The sequence below is a fragment of the Pseudomyrmex gracilis genome, unplaced genomic scaffold, assembly GCF_002006095.1.
Source record: "Pseudomyrmex gracilis isolate BER0280 unplaced genomic scaffold, ASM200609v1 scaffold_180, whole genome shotgun sequence".
Classification (NCBI taxonomy): Eukaryota; Metazoa; Arthropoda; class Insecta; order Hymenoptera; family Formicidae; genus Pseudomyrmex; species Pseudomyrmex gracilis.
Genome location: NW_018020764.1, coordinates 291893 through 311025, shown reverse-complemented (window position 1 = coordinate 311025; position 19133 = coordinate 291893). Strand labels below are relative to the sequence as shown.

The following is a 19133-nucleotide window of genomic DNA, read 5'->3' as shown; positions in this document are numbered from 1 at the left end:
AGAAAAAGAATTTGAGACTGGAAAGAGAAACCGATGTATTACGTCAGAGAAGAAATTAAATTGATAAGGTTTCTCCGAGAGAAGAGGTTTAATACAAGTTGATAAGAACAGAAGAAGATTCAACAAAAGAATGGCGGAAGAAGGGAGAGGAACAGAGTCGGATAGATAGTAATCGAAGGGGGATGCAAGGGTGGCAAGGAGAACAACCGATGCCAACATTGCCTCAGTTGGCTCGCTGTCGTCAGTACCGGCGCCAGTGCGCGGGCGCCGCCGACGCACCGTTTTATCGTCGTTGTCGTCTTGGACATCGACATTTCTGGCGAAATTATTCGTGACTTCCGAGATAATTGGCATTTCGGCCAGAAATTGCACAACGAGTCAAGCTGTCGTTAATTCCACAAACAACGAAATTTACAATTGTTTCAACCGCGATCTCTTATTATATAAAATCTAGCCGTGCTATTCCCTTTATTTACATAAAACATATATATTTGTACACGTATTAATTTACATCTCACAATCAAGAGTTTGCGTATTTCAATATACAAATATTGCAAACACATCGAATTTGGGAATTTTTGTTCCATTTTCGGATAATGCACGTGTGCTCGTTCGAAATAATTCTTCTACGAAGACGATTGTCATCTAATTTAATGATCTGCTGTAATGTGGACAGATGTCTATAGATGCGCCGTTCGTTGCAAAAATATCCGATTCAAAATATTAATAGCCAACGACGAGAACTCGGTTGATTTGTCGTCAAAAGAGTGAGTGCGGGAAAAAAAAAATTTACAAGCGATAAAACTGAATCCACCCACTTGTGCGCGGTTATAATATCCCCGTGATCAGCCGAAGGAGTGAATAGCCGTTACATACGCGCATAATGCGACGCCAAACATCCAAGGCGTGGCGTTATCGAACTCGATTAGCTCATCATTGACGTATTGAAGGCAGTTCGTAGTAGCGAAAGTGGATCCACCCACTCATATGGTTCTTGTAATACTGCGTAATCTGTATACACAGGCGTAATTCGTTGGTACAATTATCTATATGCGTGAATATCATGACCGACGCACACTTGATTGGTTCGTAAATATACTGAGACTTTTACCAAAGGGAATTTAATCCCGGTAAAAGTGAATATTCTATCTGTGACCTTACCTGTACATCTAGATCGTCTATACACTTGTCGCAATATAATGTAAAAAAAAAAAAAAAAAAAAACCTACACGTCTCACGCACAAACATAAGATCAAATTGATTGAAATCGTTGATATTCGTAATTGAACGTAATAGAACTTGATGTCAAGCGCGCGATGCTTCATTCATTTTATTTATTTTTCGCAAAAAGAAATAAAACAGCAATTACGCGCACTTACAACCGCAGTGCGAGAATATTTCTATTAAACGGTGCAAAAGAATTCAAATTGAGATTACACCGTCAACGTGTAATGACCAAAGGACATGCATAATATGTTAAACAGAGGGAACGGGAGTTGTTTTGATCAATAAGATAGCGATCGTGACCGTGCCCTACATTTTAACACGAGTTCACTTGAACGAAGTCGATTTACACATAAACGCGAGGCGGCTATTTGTCATCATCGAGAAATAACTTCTCCAACGAAACATTAGTGATTATTGCTTTGCTGGAATTTTGAGACAACGATTTTTCATGTGATCCATTATCGGCTCTATTTGTGAATTATTATTACATGTGAACTATCCGTGAGTAATTTCCGTAAGTGAATCATCACACGGTAAATGTCATACAAAGGATAACAAGAAAAAACTAATTCGAAAACACATCATCAACTATGATCAACGACGTACTGTGATCGACACGTTGCACATCTGTATCTTAAGTTATAAATATATGTAGTTCAAGTTAGTCGGAATTAAAAGAGAAAGGATTGAGATTGCTCTATGAAGCAAATTTAATTACATGTCAATGCGCATCAATACTCTCTGAGAGAACTAGCTGACAAGTTTTGTGCTCGACGTTCTTGTGGGACCAGGAAATTTTCAAGATTCAGGAAGAAGAACTGAACAACGAAGGAAGGGAAACAAAAGAAGGGACCAAATATTAATAGCAGCAGCAATAATTGACGAAGGGACCACGAAGTTTTATTAGATAAGACGGTCGACATGATGGATTGGGGAATACGACGTAAGCTATTATTAAAGCTGGCAGACGCATCTCGTGCATGACGCATTAGTTGAACTTTTTCTTTTTTAGCGAAACATATGTGATTCATGTGTTAATGCAAAGCTTTTGATGATGATGTTTATTGAATCTTATTCATACATTTAAATGTCCTCAATGTTTATGGCAATATTGAGAACCTTTCACAATTAATGTTTTAGCTGGAATGTGTTTTTCCCATTTTATTTGACTTCCGCAGAATATGTGTCCTTTCTTCGACTGTATATTTGTCTGCTTTTTATTGAAGAAGTACGACCCCGAAAGCAAAGACAGTTTACATTTCGTTACGTATGCCAACTGTTTTGCATTAGTGAATTTCCCAATGATTGTCAAGAATTAGTCTTTCGTCTTGTTTGTGCATGCATATTTTTTACATATCGTATAAACAGTATGTATACAATGTCAAATATAACGTCCAAAATATAATTTTGAAAGATATCAAACTTTAGTTAAAAAAAAAAAAAACAATTTTTAGAGTTTCCGATTAATTTCGAAAAAATTTAATTTTATCATTTGTTCGCTTCACTACTTTTCAACATCTTGTGGCAACTAAAACTTTTTTTTGCAATAACACGCACGTGAAAAAAAATTTTTTAAGTAAAAATTTGAAGTAAATATTTTTTATACAGATTTTATTTTCTCTAAAAATGTAAAAATTAGTCTTAACATACATATTGTGTGCGCGTGTGTGTAAAAAACAAACAACTAGACTTGTTAAGAAGTAAAAGGAACAAAGAAAACGGAAGACTTGAGAAATGAAAGCACTGGTGATCTTTTGTAATTGTTTGTGTGTATGTGTGTGTGTGCGCGCACGCACGCACGCACGCATTGCACATTTCACGACGTCAAATGACAAAAGGCAAGTCAACGCGGCGGTCAGAGCGATACGATATACGACTTGGTGCACGTCGGAATTGGGTGCGCGGAAAATCAATAAAACGCCGGAACGGTCTGCGTTATATGTCGACCTACATTCAAGCACTACCGCGTGCTACCTTCATTTCCTCTAAAAATACCTTCGGTAGTTTCTCCTTTCTCTATGTCCGGTAGTAATCGCACTCCGATCCCGACTGTTTCGACACATGCCGCATCTAGACGAGGCGTAATTTCTAGCTTTCCTGATTACCAGCGTGAAGATGATGACCGACAACATCTTGCGCGACTGGAACATCCGGATCGAGTGGTGCAGTCGAATCTCTCTCGTTAAAAAGCTTATACTTTACACAGAGTGTTCGAAGATTAGTTTTGAGAATTAACTTATGCAATTAGGTTTTTCTTTTATGTTTTTACTTGAAGAATCTTGCATATTCATGTTAAGAATCGAAATAGAAAATTCAATACGCAATTTTATCTTATTTTAAATACACATGTCGCATTTACACACACACACAAAATTCGTAAGTCAAATCGCTTTTTTATATATATATATATATATATTCGATAGAGAACGCAAAGTATTGAGAATTTAATGCATTGTATATTTGTGCGTATCTCTCTCTAATTGTAAAAGTATGTGTCTCGTCTGTACAACGTAGATATTTCCCCGATAATCAAGTTAAACACTACGAGAATCTTGTTATTTGATTTACCGTGCGTACTGAATATTACATATTGACACGAAACATCCATTATCAGTCTGTATTGATTAAATCGATACGGAATAGTTTTAACTCACCATTTACATGGACAATGTTAGCGTCGCAAAAACTTTGCGTGAAAACAAGGCGGTAATTTTTAAAAAATTTTCTCGATAAAGACAAAGAAGCAATTAACAGCATCGGGGAAAGACATCAAGCGCAAAATAAATTTTCGACCAATTTAATAAGATCGTGTTATTGAGCGCGTCTCGGTACGTATAGAAGAGATAGAAAAATTGCCGTTGGAGATCTCTGAGCGATTGCCGGCCTCAAGCGGTCGGATTCGGTCTGTCCGTCCTACACTTGAGCATATATTTACGCATGTATTATCTTGCTTTCGACTCTATCTCTTTCTCTTTTTCTCTTGTTCGTTTCATTACTTATTCATCCTTCAAGTGTTCGCCTTTTAAAAAGCCTTGTTCATCTTGTTTGTCCACTTTCACATATACACGTGTGCGCCAAGATCCACTATTAATTGCAAAAGGGACGATGTCTTCATCTGTTTCTCATGAAAAATTAATCGTCACATGAATCCCTCACGGCGTAATGCGAAAGTTAATAAATAATTTTGCAGCGAATAAATGGGTAATAAAACTGCTATAGTTCCGTATAGTGCAAAGGACGCTCCTCATCACGCTTGCGCCTACGTATATACGGGGGGGTCTCTCACGTGCGCCCTATACCTACCTACTCTTCTTCTGTGTATGTATACTTCGTGTATTGCGGAGGAAGAGAACGAAAGTAACAAGAAGTTACACACTAGTGTTGTTTTAACGGGCGAACCGCTTGCAGAGAAGCGTGTCCGCTCCGCGCGCGTCCAGACCATCAAAGGTGTTCACGTTCGCTTTCGTGTAAAATAAAATTGTCCCGCGCGACGACGCCTATACGAATACGTAAATTACGTTCGCGCGTTTCTCCCGTTTATTTCTGTCATTTGTTGGTATTTGCGCAATATTTTTTTTTATGATCGATAAAAAGTGTCGGTGTTTATCTGCAACAACGGTGTATAATTTGTTTATTCATAAACAAATGCGTACGCGCTGAATTTACAGATAAAATAATCTTATAATTAAAAAAAAGCTAAAAACAATAATTTTATTCAAAAATATATATACACAAAATACACTTATTACTAGGATAATTAATTAATTTTCAGCATACGCGCGCGCGCGCAAACGCTCTTAATTATGTTATCGTTGATCTCAATGAACTTCGGTCTACTTTAATACACTCTGGGTTTTTTATTTTTCGATTAAGTCTTAATTTTTTTTCTTCTGAGTGATTTTCGAGCTATTCTCCGGTTGAATTATTTCTCGTTCTTCACAAAAATTTATGAAAAATTCGAATTAATATTTAATCGATCAAGTTGCAAATTAGCGAGAATCGAGCGAATGTTGTTCGATTCAGTTCGAAAAGGCTTTGTTGCGATTTTGAACACAAGATCTTTTGCATTACTTGAATTGTTTTTTTTTTTTTTTTTTTTTTTTTTTTTTTTTCTAACATTTAGTTGTGCCTGGTTTCTATTTGCACAAGGTTTTTATAACACACAACAGACACGTAACTGACATTACGTGTGTTTTTGATATCTAAAAATCTTCGGTTTTCACATTTCAACATCGCGATGAACATTCGCATAACGTCGAGCACAAACAGAGAAAACCACATATACGTGTAAGTTGCAACAGGTGCAATCTAATGATATGTGCACACGGCGTTTTTTCTCGAAGGATTTTATGTAGCGCCGATAAAAATTATATCCTAATCGATTGTTGCAATGTGAAAAAAAAAAAAAACAACAAACATATTTATGTCTTAATCGTTAAATCGGTTTATTACAAATTGCTCGTTTCTGGTTACTGATGCAACAGCTTTCGAATTTTTTATGATTTTTGCAATCGTTTTTAATCTTGCAATCTGAAATATCGACAACAACATTTTCCAATAAGAGAGAGTTTTCTCTTGCGGAAACTCGTTTTAATTAATATATAAACACAATATCGTTAATTTAGGATTTTTAAGAGCCAATAGTGAAGAATCGCCGCGCGGTAACGCTGTGGGATTGAAAGTTTGTTCCTTTCAAATCAAATTTACATGACGAAAAAAATTGTTTCAACAACAAGTAAAACGTATTGAAAAAAAAAAAAAAAATCTAATCTAACAGACGCCGTTTGCTGCAAATTGAGTGTGTTACGAGACTGTGTGCAGCAAGTCGCGCGCGTTGTGAATAAAACTCCTTTTTTTTTTTTCGCGAAACGCAATTTACGTTATGATTGAGTAAATCGCCGTGATCCTGCAATTAGAGGTGTTACATGATTGGACTTTGGCCGTTCAAACCACGCCGAAGCGGCAAGGTGGAAATAATGTTGGGTGAGTGCTCGAGTGTGTTTTGAGAGAAATTTTCTTTCTCATAGACATTGAATGCATCACAAAAAAAATCACAAGCCAGAGTTTAGAGATCCAAAATTTCTTCCAAATGTCGAACGAAATAATAAACGTCTTAAATAATTAAATAATGAATCATATGTAGATCTGTGAAATCTTTGATAATCGCCGTCGAAAATGCGAAAAAAAAACAGCGAGCACAGTCGTTTTGTAAGAAACATAATGAAAACATCGACGACGATGACGACGACGACGACGACGACGACGACGACGACGAGTGCAACGACTGTGCTACGCGCTGACCCGCGAAGCCAAGAGTCATTCTCCCTTTCGTCCTCTTCCGTGAGAAACCACCGTGCTTTCGAGCACACACGTGCGTTGCGTTGAGTTGCGTTGTGCGTAGTAAGGGAACAAACGCGGGGCAACGTGTAGAACGCGAGAAAAACGCACGATCACTATCTCAGTCCATCATACTAATTCGACGATTTATCGCAAAGCTTCTCATGCGTGATTATTATATGCCACGCATCTTTGAAGGTGAACGACGAGCATTTGTGTGAGTGATCGAGCTACCTCTTTTCAAGGCTATACCCGCTCGCTTTTCCCATCGCTCAATCTTCCTCGATGGAAGTTTCACAAAAGTTCACCCCGGAAAGTTACTTGATTTACAATAATCCGCTGTTTTTAGTTTTGTGTAAATTTTTTGTGATGTACATGTTATTTTTGTTCTTCTTCCGAAGGCTTTGAGATAATTTTAGATGACAGTTTTTTTTTTTGCGTGTTTGACGCTCGCCATTAGTTTTGCGAAAATTTCTCCGATGGGAGAGACGAGCTAGAAATGTCTGTGCTGCATTCGTAACAACGAATTCTTGAAATCTATATATATCTTGTTGTATATTGAATTATATATTTATATATATTTCTTACATACGTTTCTGTGTATTTCTACAATTTTTATAATTTATATACGTATATATATATATATGTGTGTACAAAATATAGCAAATATTTTTGGATATTTTTTTCTACTTGATCAGGCAAAATCAAATAAAATAATTCCGTAATGGTGTTTTTCATTGCAGGTTCCATTATGTTTCACGTGAGACGGAGGCCCGCGGATTACATGCCTCGAAAACGCAAAAAGAAACCCGCTGGAAAATGGAATGAACTGGATCACAGGTGTGCAGAATGTGTTTTAGAAGAAATTTTATATAAATAAATATTTAAAAAAAATTATGTAATTGTTAAAATAATATTGGAACCTCGTCTTTTTATTTTATAGGTACGAGGACGAGAGGCTACCGTTCCTGTTGGAGCTTAATCCTGACGGCAGCGATATTCCTAACGGCGCGGGAGTGCGACATCGATTACAGCCGAATGTCACGGAAGTGGGATCGGAAAGACCGATAGGACCGCAAGCGGTACAAGCGCAGACACTTACGTTACCGGGACCGACGGTGATGCCGAGGCATTGCGTAATAGCCTTCACCGAGAATATCGTTACCCTCACACCGTGTTCTCGAGATGCGCACACCTACGTCAATAACCAGAGGATACACCAGACTACCATACTTCAGGTTGGTTTCCTCGATTTTCGCGAAAACAGTACGCTTGAATCTGGATTTTATACGTGCACTTATATTATTTTTTTTTAAACAAGCAGAAATTTGTGAAATAGAAGCGTGTAAAAAATAAGAATTTCAATTTTGTTGTTATCTCAGGCAATGAATAGATAAAACTTCGATGAGAAACAATGAGCTTCAAGATGTTGTGTGTTTTAGAATGGGGCTATTATCAAATTCGGCAGGATGCACACTTTTCGATTTATTGACCCCGCACCGGAGGATCGCATCAGACAAAGACACGATTCCGCCAAGCAGATCGACTATGCTTACGATCGGTAAGAGCTCACAACTTGTATCCATTTTTTTCTTTGCTACACTCAGGTAAGAATAGATGATGCACGAATGTTGTCCATTTTTGTTGCGCACGAAATTACTCGTTTCTTCACACTACTTTCGGAAATTACGGCACACGTTAATTTCAAAATATCAGATATTTTCATTGCTACATTGTGATTTTAGTTGATTTATTATCAAAGTCCATGTCAAATCGACAATAAGTTACGTTCAGTTTCTTTTTTTTTTTTGCGTCGTTTTATTTATATTTATTTCGCTCGATTTGGTTTGTATTTGTGTTTGTTCGTTCCGTCGTTTTGTAATATTCGCTTTGCACGCACATCACGATAGACGCTCACCAGACGCTAACAGCCAGGACGTCGGCTCAGAAAAGTTTCTCTCGGGTTCCGGGACTCCGAACGGCGGCAATCAGACTCCGGGTCAAACCCAAGAACGAACAACCCCGTCGAGTCCCTCAAAATCCGCCACCGCGGCTCGTAGTCCTCGTAGTCCCACGCACCCGCCAGAGCCCACGCACAATTACGAGACCACATTCGACCTGGATGGCAATGTAGAGACTGCCAGTTTGAGCAGTAGCAGAGACGGCAACAGGTAGCAGCTCGTGCTGACAAATCTATGACAGTTTATTTCTTTGTATTGTACAAAACGGGAACCTTAGAAATTATATTGATGTATATTTACTATATGATTGTATTTATAGCAGAAAACCCTTATGTCACAAGTAGATCATTGGCTAGAATCAATCAATTATAAACCACAAAGTCTTTACCAACATTATACTATGTAAAAATTAGTTTTCTTTAATTTTAGTAAAAAAAAAAAATCAAGTAAGAAAGTTCGATCTAACTTGATCATCTTATCTTTTCTAAGTTTTCTTTGTTTCTTCGAACAGTATTCTTGAGAAGATTTAGTCAGTTGGATCTCTCACAAGGGAAAAAAATCAATATTTGTGGATGTTGACAGGCTTTCACAGTACGATCGGCAACCGAGAGGCACAGACCCGATTCTGCCGGCTGTCTTGGAGTTTCTCGAAGAAACGGAGGAGACGTTCCTTCACGCTGTCATCACTGACGTGGAGCCCTCGGCGCCACAGTTCAAACTTGCACCAACTTACACTCTTTACTTGAGTGCGAGATATCGCGCTAGCACTCACTACAGACCGGAATTACAACCTACGGAGAGAGCACATCGACTCACAATCATGCTGGCGAATGTCGCCACCATGATCCAACGCGTTATCCAGGTATTTCACTTGTGTAATAGAAGTTCATTTAAATTTTAAAACTATTTTGGAGCTTTGTATGTGTGTGTGTGTGTGTGTGTGTATGTGTGTAATTTGATACAATGGTATCATGCGCGTATACATGAATAACAGAGTTTTTAACGGTACTTCTTTAGGAACGTTACATGGACACTTCCTCGTTAGCCTTTTGGTTAGCGAACGGTTCGGAACTGCTGCACATGTTGAAGAGTGACAGGCACGTGGGTGCATTTTCCACACGAGCACAGGACATTTTGACGGATGCGGTGCACACGGCCTTCGGCTCACTGGTGCGCTGTGTTACGCTGGAGCTCACGCCTGCAATGACGCAGTTTATGGCGGATGCGGACGAGCCAGCGAAAGAGGCTGGAGTGTTGCAGATCTTCTCGAACACCATGGCGCTGCTGCGAAGGTGTCGGGTGAACGCAGCGTTGACCATACAACTGTTCAGTCATCTGTTTCACGCGATTAACGCCACAGCTTTCAATACGCTCGTTTCCAACGGAAATCTCTGCGTCAGATGGTTCGGACGCAGACTAAAAACGAGATTGAACGCCCTGGAGACGTGGGCCGAACGACAAGGCCTGGAACTAGCCAGTCAATGTCATTTGGCCACGATTATGCAGGCGACTCATTTGCTGCAGGCTCCCAAGTATAATGCCGAGGAACTGGCCACGCTCAGTTCAACCTGCTTTAAATTAAATTCTCTGCAAGTGAGGGCGTTGTTACAAAAATATCAACCGGCCGCGGATGAGCCCAGGCTACCCGCCGAGTTGATCGAGAACGTTGTGAGAGTGAGTACACTTCTAGGACCATCATTATCTTTATGTAGCATGTGTCGAGCTGTTTTTTACAATCGATCGCGTATCACAGGTGGCGGAAAGTGTCGCGGATACACTTGCACGCGCAGACGGGCGCGAAATAAGGCTGGAAGAAGAACCCATCTTGGGACTAGCGTTGCTACTTCCAGAGGACGGCTACAGTTGTGAGGTAATTAGAGGCGTTCCACCGGGACTAGCGGAGTTTCTGGCACCTCTGCAGCGAGACGGATTGTGTCGAATGGCGGCGCAACCAACCAGCAGTGGTTATTGGACTATTTACATGATAGATCATAATAACGTAAGCTGGAAATTCGTAAGATTTGAAAAAATTGTGATCCGATAAATGTCATTTTTAGTATCTCATAAAAAATAGCAAATATGAATTTGTATACGCGTTATTACAAAGTTTTCTTCTTGCTTATTCTAGATGCGTAGTCCCAGCGCGATGAGCAACAGGTCAGGTGGTTACACTAGCCACGCTAATCAAAATCAAGCTCAACCAGAGATACATGTCATCAAATTGCACAAGAGCACGAATGGCATGGGTTTGAGCATTGTTGCGGCAAAGGTGTGTTCATTTTCACTATACAATTTCATTTATATCAGTTCATCAGTATATTTTTATTATTCCGTTGTGTACAAAATGTGTGTAATAAATTTAATGCACATATAGGGTGCAGGACAAGATCGATTAGGTATCTACATTAAAAGTGTTGTCGCTGGTGGTGCCGCTGATGTTGTAAGTATAGTTTTTTAACTTCCGTTTCTTATCAACTTGAATAGGTAACTACTTTTATTTATATTCGTTTATAGGATGGTAGATTGACAGCAGGCGATCAACTGCTCAAGGTGGACGGTCAAAGTCTTGTTGGAATCACACAAGAGAAGTACGTTATAAACTCGTTCAAAAGTTCTTAATAAATATCGTAAAACAGAAAAAACAGTGATGACGAATGTTGCACAATTTTGCAAAAATTTCGCAGGGCTGCTGAGTATCTCGTGCGTACCGGTCCGATTGTAACATTGGAAGTCGCGAAACAAGGTGCTATATATCACGGCCTCGCAACGTTATTATCACAACCTTCTCCTGTGATGACTAGAGGTAAGTGAAAAAGCAATAATTCATAAAGCCAATTTAGTTCTTGAAATAAGACAAAGATCATCAAGACAATCTTGTAATCGTTCTATCCCGTTAGCGTGTTTTAATTGATGAAATTTCTAAGAAGAAAATATATTCACATGACAGCATAAAACATTTCATTTTTTTAATTCTCGGAAAAAGTATGAATAATTCATTTACATTGGCAATGATATTGGCATTTAAGTATTTTAGTTTTACAAGACATTTTATAAAGTAATTGTATAACATTGTAGTTAAATTATAAATTGATTCTAAAATAACTCTTTTTCAATAATCTTTTCGCGCTCTCTCATCAATTTCTTGCTTCAAGCGCACGTGTCACCAAAAGACACCTTTTCTGTAATAGACGTCTTCTGTAATACTGGCCGAGTTTATCGCTGGTGAACGTTTTCTAATCCGAGTAACCGCTTTGTCACAAAATAACGCCTTTCTTCCACTTTGCTTCGCCTGAAAAGAGGACTCGCTTTTACTAATGCTTGACTAACCAATTGTTTCGTACAGCATATAATTCTCGACCGAGGTATGATCACTCAGAGCCAACGTTAGGAGCAGCGGAGATGGTCGGTAATCATCGAGCCACGTCCCACTCGCTAGGCGACTTATTATCTCTCCCGAAGCAGGCGGCATATCAGGATTTACCTCAGCCAGGTGCGCTTCCGTCTCAATGCGTTGTCGATACATCGTTTTATCGTAATCAGATTGACCGAAGTGTTCCACGAGCCGACTCGAACCCTTTCGCGCGGCAAGATCCGTTTTCTGCTTTTCAACAAAGCGACGCGTATCCCACTGTTTATTCTGTCGATGGATTTCGCGGCGCCGTCGACGAGAGAGAATACATTTGTCGTCCTTCCACTCCCATCGTTTCTCCCGTACGTCTACCGAGACCGCGTATGCCCTGTCCAATGATCTCCATTACAAGCGAAAACGACAAATCGTCTATTTTATATCAAGACGACAGCGACGAGAGCAGCGATAAGATCATGGAAGAAGAAGAAGATAATATCAAACAAAATGAGATCGGGATGAATAATTTTCCCGAGTCCAGTTATTCGGTGGACAATTTAAATTCGTTCGAAAGGATCACTCCGCCGCAGGAATATGCGGAAGCTGCGGAGGATTACAAGCACTCGTTGACCTTCGATAAGAATGTTTTCGATACCATACCCTACATCGATGACACCAATGTCGTGGAATCTTCCGAACGCAGAATTCAGGCAGAGTTAAATAACAGATGCTGCGATAAAGTTGATCACAACTGCAGCTCCAGTATTAGAAAATTTCATCTGGATCTAGATTGCAATAGTCATCGAAATTTTCCAAAATCCAGCGAATTAAATACGCGCACCGATTCGAATTTTTTGTCGATCGATACTTATTGGCCGAATAAATCGATGTCCGTGAAAAATGCCATGATTGACTCGAGTTCCGCCACGGAATCTGATTTGGACGACTCTTCGTGCCTTCGAAATACGGACAGTAGCGCAACGCGCGCGTTAAATCTCGACGAACGATACGAGACTAAGTTAGATGACACTTTCTACTTGGACGATTGCGCGGACGAGTCTAGTTCTACAATTAACGATGACTGCGCGTCGAGCAGAACCGAGGGAGAAGAAGGTGTTTCGATTTCGAAGATGTCGGCTATAATGCCGGAGTTGCATCTCGATCTGAGCGGATTGAACAGCGACGACGTGTCCAGCGACGAGTCGAAGACGGAGAAGTGTTGGAAATCACCGGAGGAGGTGCGTTTGGGAAGCGGCAGAGTCGCCGCGCTGGCTAAACACTTCTCGAAACTCGGTGACGCCGGTTTGATCAGGTTCAAGTCTACGAAGCTGAGTGATTCCCGTCAATTTGTGTCGGAACCGAACATTATGGCACCCGAGGAAAACGAAGAGCACTTTCACCGACACTGTCACGCGCAGAAGGAATACAGATCGGACTCGGATCTGACGGTTAAAGAGACGGACGAAAACTCGCAACTCACGTCGGCCGGAAAACGCAGCAGTGTCATCTTACTCGATCTTGAAACCGACGGCAATTTTGTCATCGAGAAATGTAGATTTCATCGTTGCGGTGCCAAACACGTTACTGTCGCCAAAGTACCTTCAATGAACGACGTTATCAAAGGTAAATGTAAGATTATGAAACTTGACTCCAAGAACAACGTAGCCTCGATGGATGCCGAAGACACATCGGACAGTGATAGCAAAAATCAAAAAATTCTCGACATCAAAGAGAACGCAACTCTCGACGAAACTTCTACGAAAAATGAAGATTGCGACACAGCGAGCGTCAGTGGCAAATCTCAACTTGATGCAATCGAAGTTGGCGTTGTCAGCAACAAGCTTTCCTTGGAACAACAGCAAATTATCGCGGAACAACTCGAACAGTTCTCGAATCTAGATAATACCAATGCGCCGCTGTTTATACCGGAACGAAGTGTCGAGCAAATTTCTTCCTTCTCGAAGAGCGAAATGAACGGCGGCGTGTCTGCTCTTCGGGACTCGAGTTTCGCGGATCGATCTGCGTCTCCAGAAAAACTAACGTCGATCGATACGGACAGCAGCTCGCAAAAACCCAAGCAAGCTTCTGATTCCTTATCTTCACCTTCCGTTTGTTTCCCTTTGTCGTCTCGCTCTTCCGTTGTGCTGTCGCTTTCAAATGTAACAAGAAATTCTCTGCCGCTGGAAGACGTCAAGTCTTCGCAAACTCATCAATGCTGCGAGAAACGTCCCAAATCCTGCCTATTCATAGACGTATCTCGTTCTTCCACTAAGAATTGCCCAGGAAAGAAGATTTCTTTGATTTCCCGTCCTTCAAACAATTTCTCGATTCTTCCGTCGCGTGTCGGCGCGTGTTCGCAAGCAGGAGGTAGTGAACACAACAAACTGAACGTTCTGCGTTTACACGTCGCCAGACAAATCTGCGGCAGCGAGGATAATCTGATCGGCGTTGCGATTTGCGATCACGAAGAGACCGAGAGAATCGCGGATCAACACGGAAGATCCGTCAAATTGACGCGTAGTTGCGAAAGTGTTCTAAACAATTACCTGTTCGATTCTGTCGATCGAACGCGAAATATTCACGGAAATCTTAATCGTAAAGAGACCGCGTCGCTTCGTAATTCTTACAACGACGACAAAAGACGATGGTACCGTTCCCTCGAAGAGCTAAAATCAAAGGCGAGATCGAAGAAACGAAACAATTCGATCGATCTTCCCTCGACTCAGAACGTTCAGGTTCAAACGAACTGTGAACAATTCTCCGACGACAAATTGGATTCCGATAACGAAGGGAAGGTGCAACGGAATCGTTGTCGATCGCTCGAGGAATTGAAATCGGAGACAGAATCAACGCGTCAACAACGCGATAGTCGGAAGATTCCGATTTCAAATAAGACTAAAGATCAAGTACAAAAATTCAATCAGGTGTCGAAAGACAGACTGCGCGTCAAGTGCGCGAACGATGATCGGAAAGAAAGCGCTTCCGAATTATCGCGCGAAAGCGAGACGAAAGACGGGGAACGGCAAAAGTGGAAAGTAAAACGGAGATCTCAGAATGAGATGGACATTTTGAAAAGGAAGTCTGATACGGAGAAGGACGGCTGGAGCTTCCGCGAGATCAGCCTGTTGACAGACCGGTCTGCTAGCTCGCGTAAGCCAAACTGGCATGTGTCATGCAATTTAGTCGAATGTTTCTTTTATCAAGCACTGCCTGAATATAATTATGTGTAAAAAAGCAAACAAACAAACAAAATCGACGTTTGCAGACGGATCAATGTCGCACGATTTATTTGATTACGTTTCCGTTTTCCACGTTTCCTCTGTGTTTTTTTTTTTTTTTTTTTTTATCTATTTGTTACCCACATGTTTACTTATAATACGACCATCAACATCCCAATGACGCTTGGCAAAAACCCCACTTCCGTGTACAAAAGCCCTTGTAACATATACGCCTTTGCTTTGTGCACTAATGAAATTCAATTGCGGCAGTTTCTGCAAGTCGTAAGATACGGCACGAAAGTATAAAGTTTTTTTCATACGACGATATAAATGTTACTTCTGATCTTCTCTCAATAATATACGAGCATGATATGTTAATGAAAATTTTCAGAAGATAGCTTTTTTTTTTTTGTTGTTTTTAAATACTGTGTTCTTCTTAGAAGAATTATGTTTATAGCAAATTATTCTCATTATGCACGTACGCATAGTTGAAACACACATTGAATCACATGAAATTAAATGAATCACATATCATTGCAAACATATCCGCACGATGATATACGTTTAAATGTTACATTATTTTTTTTACTGTTATACCTGCAGCACACAAGTGATGTTCCTGCAAAAAATTCATAACGTTCTTTGTAGACAAAAACTTCGTTCAAATCATTTTAGTACATCAACGCAACTAGAATTTATTTTTTTTTTTTGTTACTCGAACATGTGAAAGACACGTTAGATGTTTATAACGTCGACTTAAAGTGTAGCTTCAACACGTCCAACTGTCATCACACAGTTGACCGTATGACATTTTCGGTTTGCTGCTTTTGACGTTGAAATTGATACGTGTGTATACATATATATATATATTTTGCAACTATCGCGCTTCAAACTTGAATGTTTTTTTTCTTCAAAAAAAGATCGTTTCACTCTGGACGAGTGCTTTGCGTATGTGCATGAATGATCATTTTAATATTTTGCCTCGGCACTTTTGTGTGTTCACCAATGCATTAACTCAAAGCTGTCTCTTTATGTATCCCGCTTGGGCTACCTCAGGTCCTCGTCGCATGAGTGAGCGGGATCTACCGTCGCGGCTTGGACATGACGCCACTCCTCAACAAATCCACAGCAGCAAATCTGTACCGGCATTGCATAGTAAGTAAGGAATGAGCTTTGTGCGCGCACACATCATACCTGAAATCATTCAGCTTGATCGAATTTTACTAGACTAGAGTGATAAGGCGATTGGGTTCAAATGAGAGCCCATCAGGACGATTTTAAGAACAAGATAGACATATTTTGATAGAAGTATCTGAGCGATGATACATCACTTCGTACACGTTGTGATAAAAAAATCAAATTTATTTAGATATGGGCACCGAGGCCAAGCAACAGCATGAAGTGTTCAATCCTGGATACAGCAGAGCTTCTTCCAGTAATAGCGTCACGCCTCCTGTTCAACCACCTCCCATGGCGACGATCAACAGTGCAACTTCTTTGCGTTCAAGGTAAATTTGTGTCTTTGATTTTTTCTAGTTGGGGTTACGGATAGTTCGCGTTATTTGTAAAATCAATGCCTTCTTGCGCACACAGGTCGAGTCACAACTTACATGATCCCATGAGAGTTGGAACTTTACCACCCACTGGCATGGTCAGCAGGCAGCAATCATCACCTAACTTAAACCCCAATACATCGCATATGAATATACCGTCCAACGTGCAAAATACGGAAGTAGAGAGGTTTTACCAGAATTTGAGTATTTATCGCAGTCAAGATTCAACGGGGAAGCAAATAAGTCCGCAACAAATGGATGACAGGTGAAGCATTCTGCTTGAAACAATATTGAGAAATTAATTTTTTCTCAACAGTTTCAACTGCAACTTCTCTTAGGTGGCGAAATTTTTACATAGCTCCGTTCTCTTACAGAAACCCACAGCACGTTCAAAAGAGTTCTCTGAGAGGATCACAGAACTCGCTGAACCGGCCGTCTGCTCTGGAAGTTAGTCACATCCGAGACCGTCCGACGTCCGCGTACGTCACTCAAGCTCAGCAACAGAGCTACTCGACGATCAGCAATCAGATGCAGCAACAAGGTGGGCCACCGCCACGTTCTCAATCTTCGCGCGACATAATTCGCCAAGAGGCGAAGATGCAAGAGATGCAGGAGGAAGTTCGAAGACGAGAATTGCGCGGGGGAGCGCCGATTCATCAACATAGACCGCCGATGGCGTACAATATTAATGCTCGAGGAGAGGCACCTCCTGGTCAACAAATGGCAAATGTTCGTCCTCCAAGACCACTCGGTTCCACGTCGAATTTGGGTACAACCGCCGGTTACGCAACCACCGCGAGACAAACTACATCTGGCTACAATTATCCGGAAGCACAGCACGCATCGTACAACAACACCCAACACAATCAGTACGGTCAATACGGTCAGTATCCCAATCGGTACCCGATGACCGGAAGTCAATATGGCCCGATGATGACTAAGTCGAAAAGCGAAACTATCGCTCGCGGTCATCAGCCGATGCCAAATGAAAATCTACTCGGCAGAGTAGATACGAACAACCAGGAAGCGAAATCGTACGGTGACCAGAACCGACACTTTGCCCAAAACAGTCCGCATTACCCCAACGGTAACTTGGAACAGCATGTCGATCAGTACACGAACGACAATGTTGTCGGTCGTACGCAAAACGAAGAGAATCATCCTATAACGACATCAGAATCGCTACCATCGAGACCGACTCTACCCTCTGAAGACACGTTTAGCGAGAGTCCTCCGCCACCGCCACCAAACACTTCGACACATCCTCTGTATAACAAGCAAGCTGACACAAGGTGCGTATTTTGATTCGTTTCGGAAGTGATTTTTTTTTTTGTGTTGTAATCGTAATTTGACAAAAATTTTTGATCGCGATTCTATATGTAACAGTAAAATATCTTCTTTCTTTCTTTCAGGTACACCGCAAGCATGCAAGATCTACCACGCGGTAGTTATTACCCTGCGGGAGGAATCAATGTCATGCAACAACCACGTCAGTATCAGTATAGCGCGACTAATCCTTGGCAACGAGAAGAAAGGGAAAAGGTGCCAGAATTTAGTAGCAATAAACACAGACGTTAATATCAGTCAGTTATATCAACAATTTGTTCAATATAAAACTACTTTCAGGAACAAGCTCGTAGAAGAGAAGCCGCTCGACAATGGCGAGATCAACAGATTGCCGAGCTAAGTGCGTTGGCGCATCGAACGCAGCAACAGGAAGAACAGTTGCGGGCACTTCAATTGGAAAGAGATTTTCAAAAGCGAGCTGAAGAAGCTGCCAATCAAGATGATGATGAGGAGAGCAATGACTTGGACAATGAGAGTACGCAGCGTGTTCAGGGATTACTGAGAATGGCAGCCAATCAAGAGAGAGCCGCTCAACAGCAGTTCTCGATTTTGTCGAGAACAAACGCAGGCAATCAGTCTCTGAGAAGTAACCTGCAGTCTGTTGGCGGCCAATCTACGACAACTGGCCACGCTCACAATCCGCCTAATCAAGCGGTACCTCAAACCGCAGGGATGAGCGGACAGGAGAATAGCGGCTTGCACATGCAACCAAATCAACAGCAGCAATCAGCGAGCCAAAGCGAAGAGCAGATGCATGTTTCGTCCAATTACGGAACGCCTCTCACTCATTTCGGTTCCGGTCAAAAGTCTTATTCGGCAGGTATATCACACTCCGCAGAGGACAGGGAATTGCAGCGGAGAATAGACGAGGTGAAACGAAAACAAGCCGAACTCGAGGAGAGCCAGAAGAAGCAGGAGGAGCATCAGCTCCACTCGCAGCAGCAAACGTATCAGCAGAGCCAGCAGTTGCGAACTCAGCAACCACTGCATCCTGGCATGCTGCGCTTGGACAATTTAATCATTAATGGACCTATGTGTGAGTGAATATTTCTTTAAGAAAAAATTTATTTTAAAACAATTTTGTGATCAAAAGTTTTAATTATTTGTTGCATTTAAGAAAGGAATTGTATTAAAGATACTTTTA

At 40.9% G+C, this 19133-nt stretch overlaps 1 protein-coding gene across 14 annotated transcripts in view; it reads left to right on the top strand.

Moving 5' to 3' along the window:
• LOC109858011 (afadin) overlaps nucleotides 1–19133 on the top strand; it is a 34305-nt gene that overhangs the window by 9875 nt on the left and 5297 nt on the right. For 8 of the 14 annotated variants that reach the window (XM_020434878.1, XM_020434880.1, XM_020434871.1 and 5 more), the window contains exons 7-24: nucleotides 7308–7404; nucleotides 7508–7802; nucleotides 8007–8125; nucleotides 8475–8735; nucleotides 9108–9387; nucleotides 9543–10199; nucleotides 10279–10524; nucleotides 10654–10794; nucleotides 10900–10965; nucleotides 11040–11113; nucleotides 11210–11328; nucleotides 11869–12015; nucleotides 16146–16244; nucleotides 16459–16597; nucleotides 16683–16907; nucleotides 17017–17934; nucleotides 18055–18184; nucleotides 18269–19025. In XM_020434878.1, the coding sequence (XP_020290467.1) occupies nucleotides 7308–7404; nucleotides 7508–7802; nucleotides 8007–8125; nucleotides 8475–8735; nucleotides 9108–9387; nucleotides 9543–10199; nucleotides 10279–10524; nucleotides 10654–10794; nucleotides 10900–10965; nucleotides 11040–11113; nucleotides 11210–11328; nucleotides 11869–12015; nucleotides 16146–16244; nucleotides 16459–16597; nucleotides 16683–16907; nucleotides 17017–17934; nucleotides 18055–18184; nucleotides 18269–19025 (4770 nt within the window). The other 6 variants (XM_020434884.1, XM_020434883.1, XM_020434877.1 and 3 more) reach the window with 6 other exon arrangements.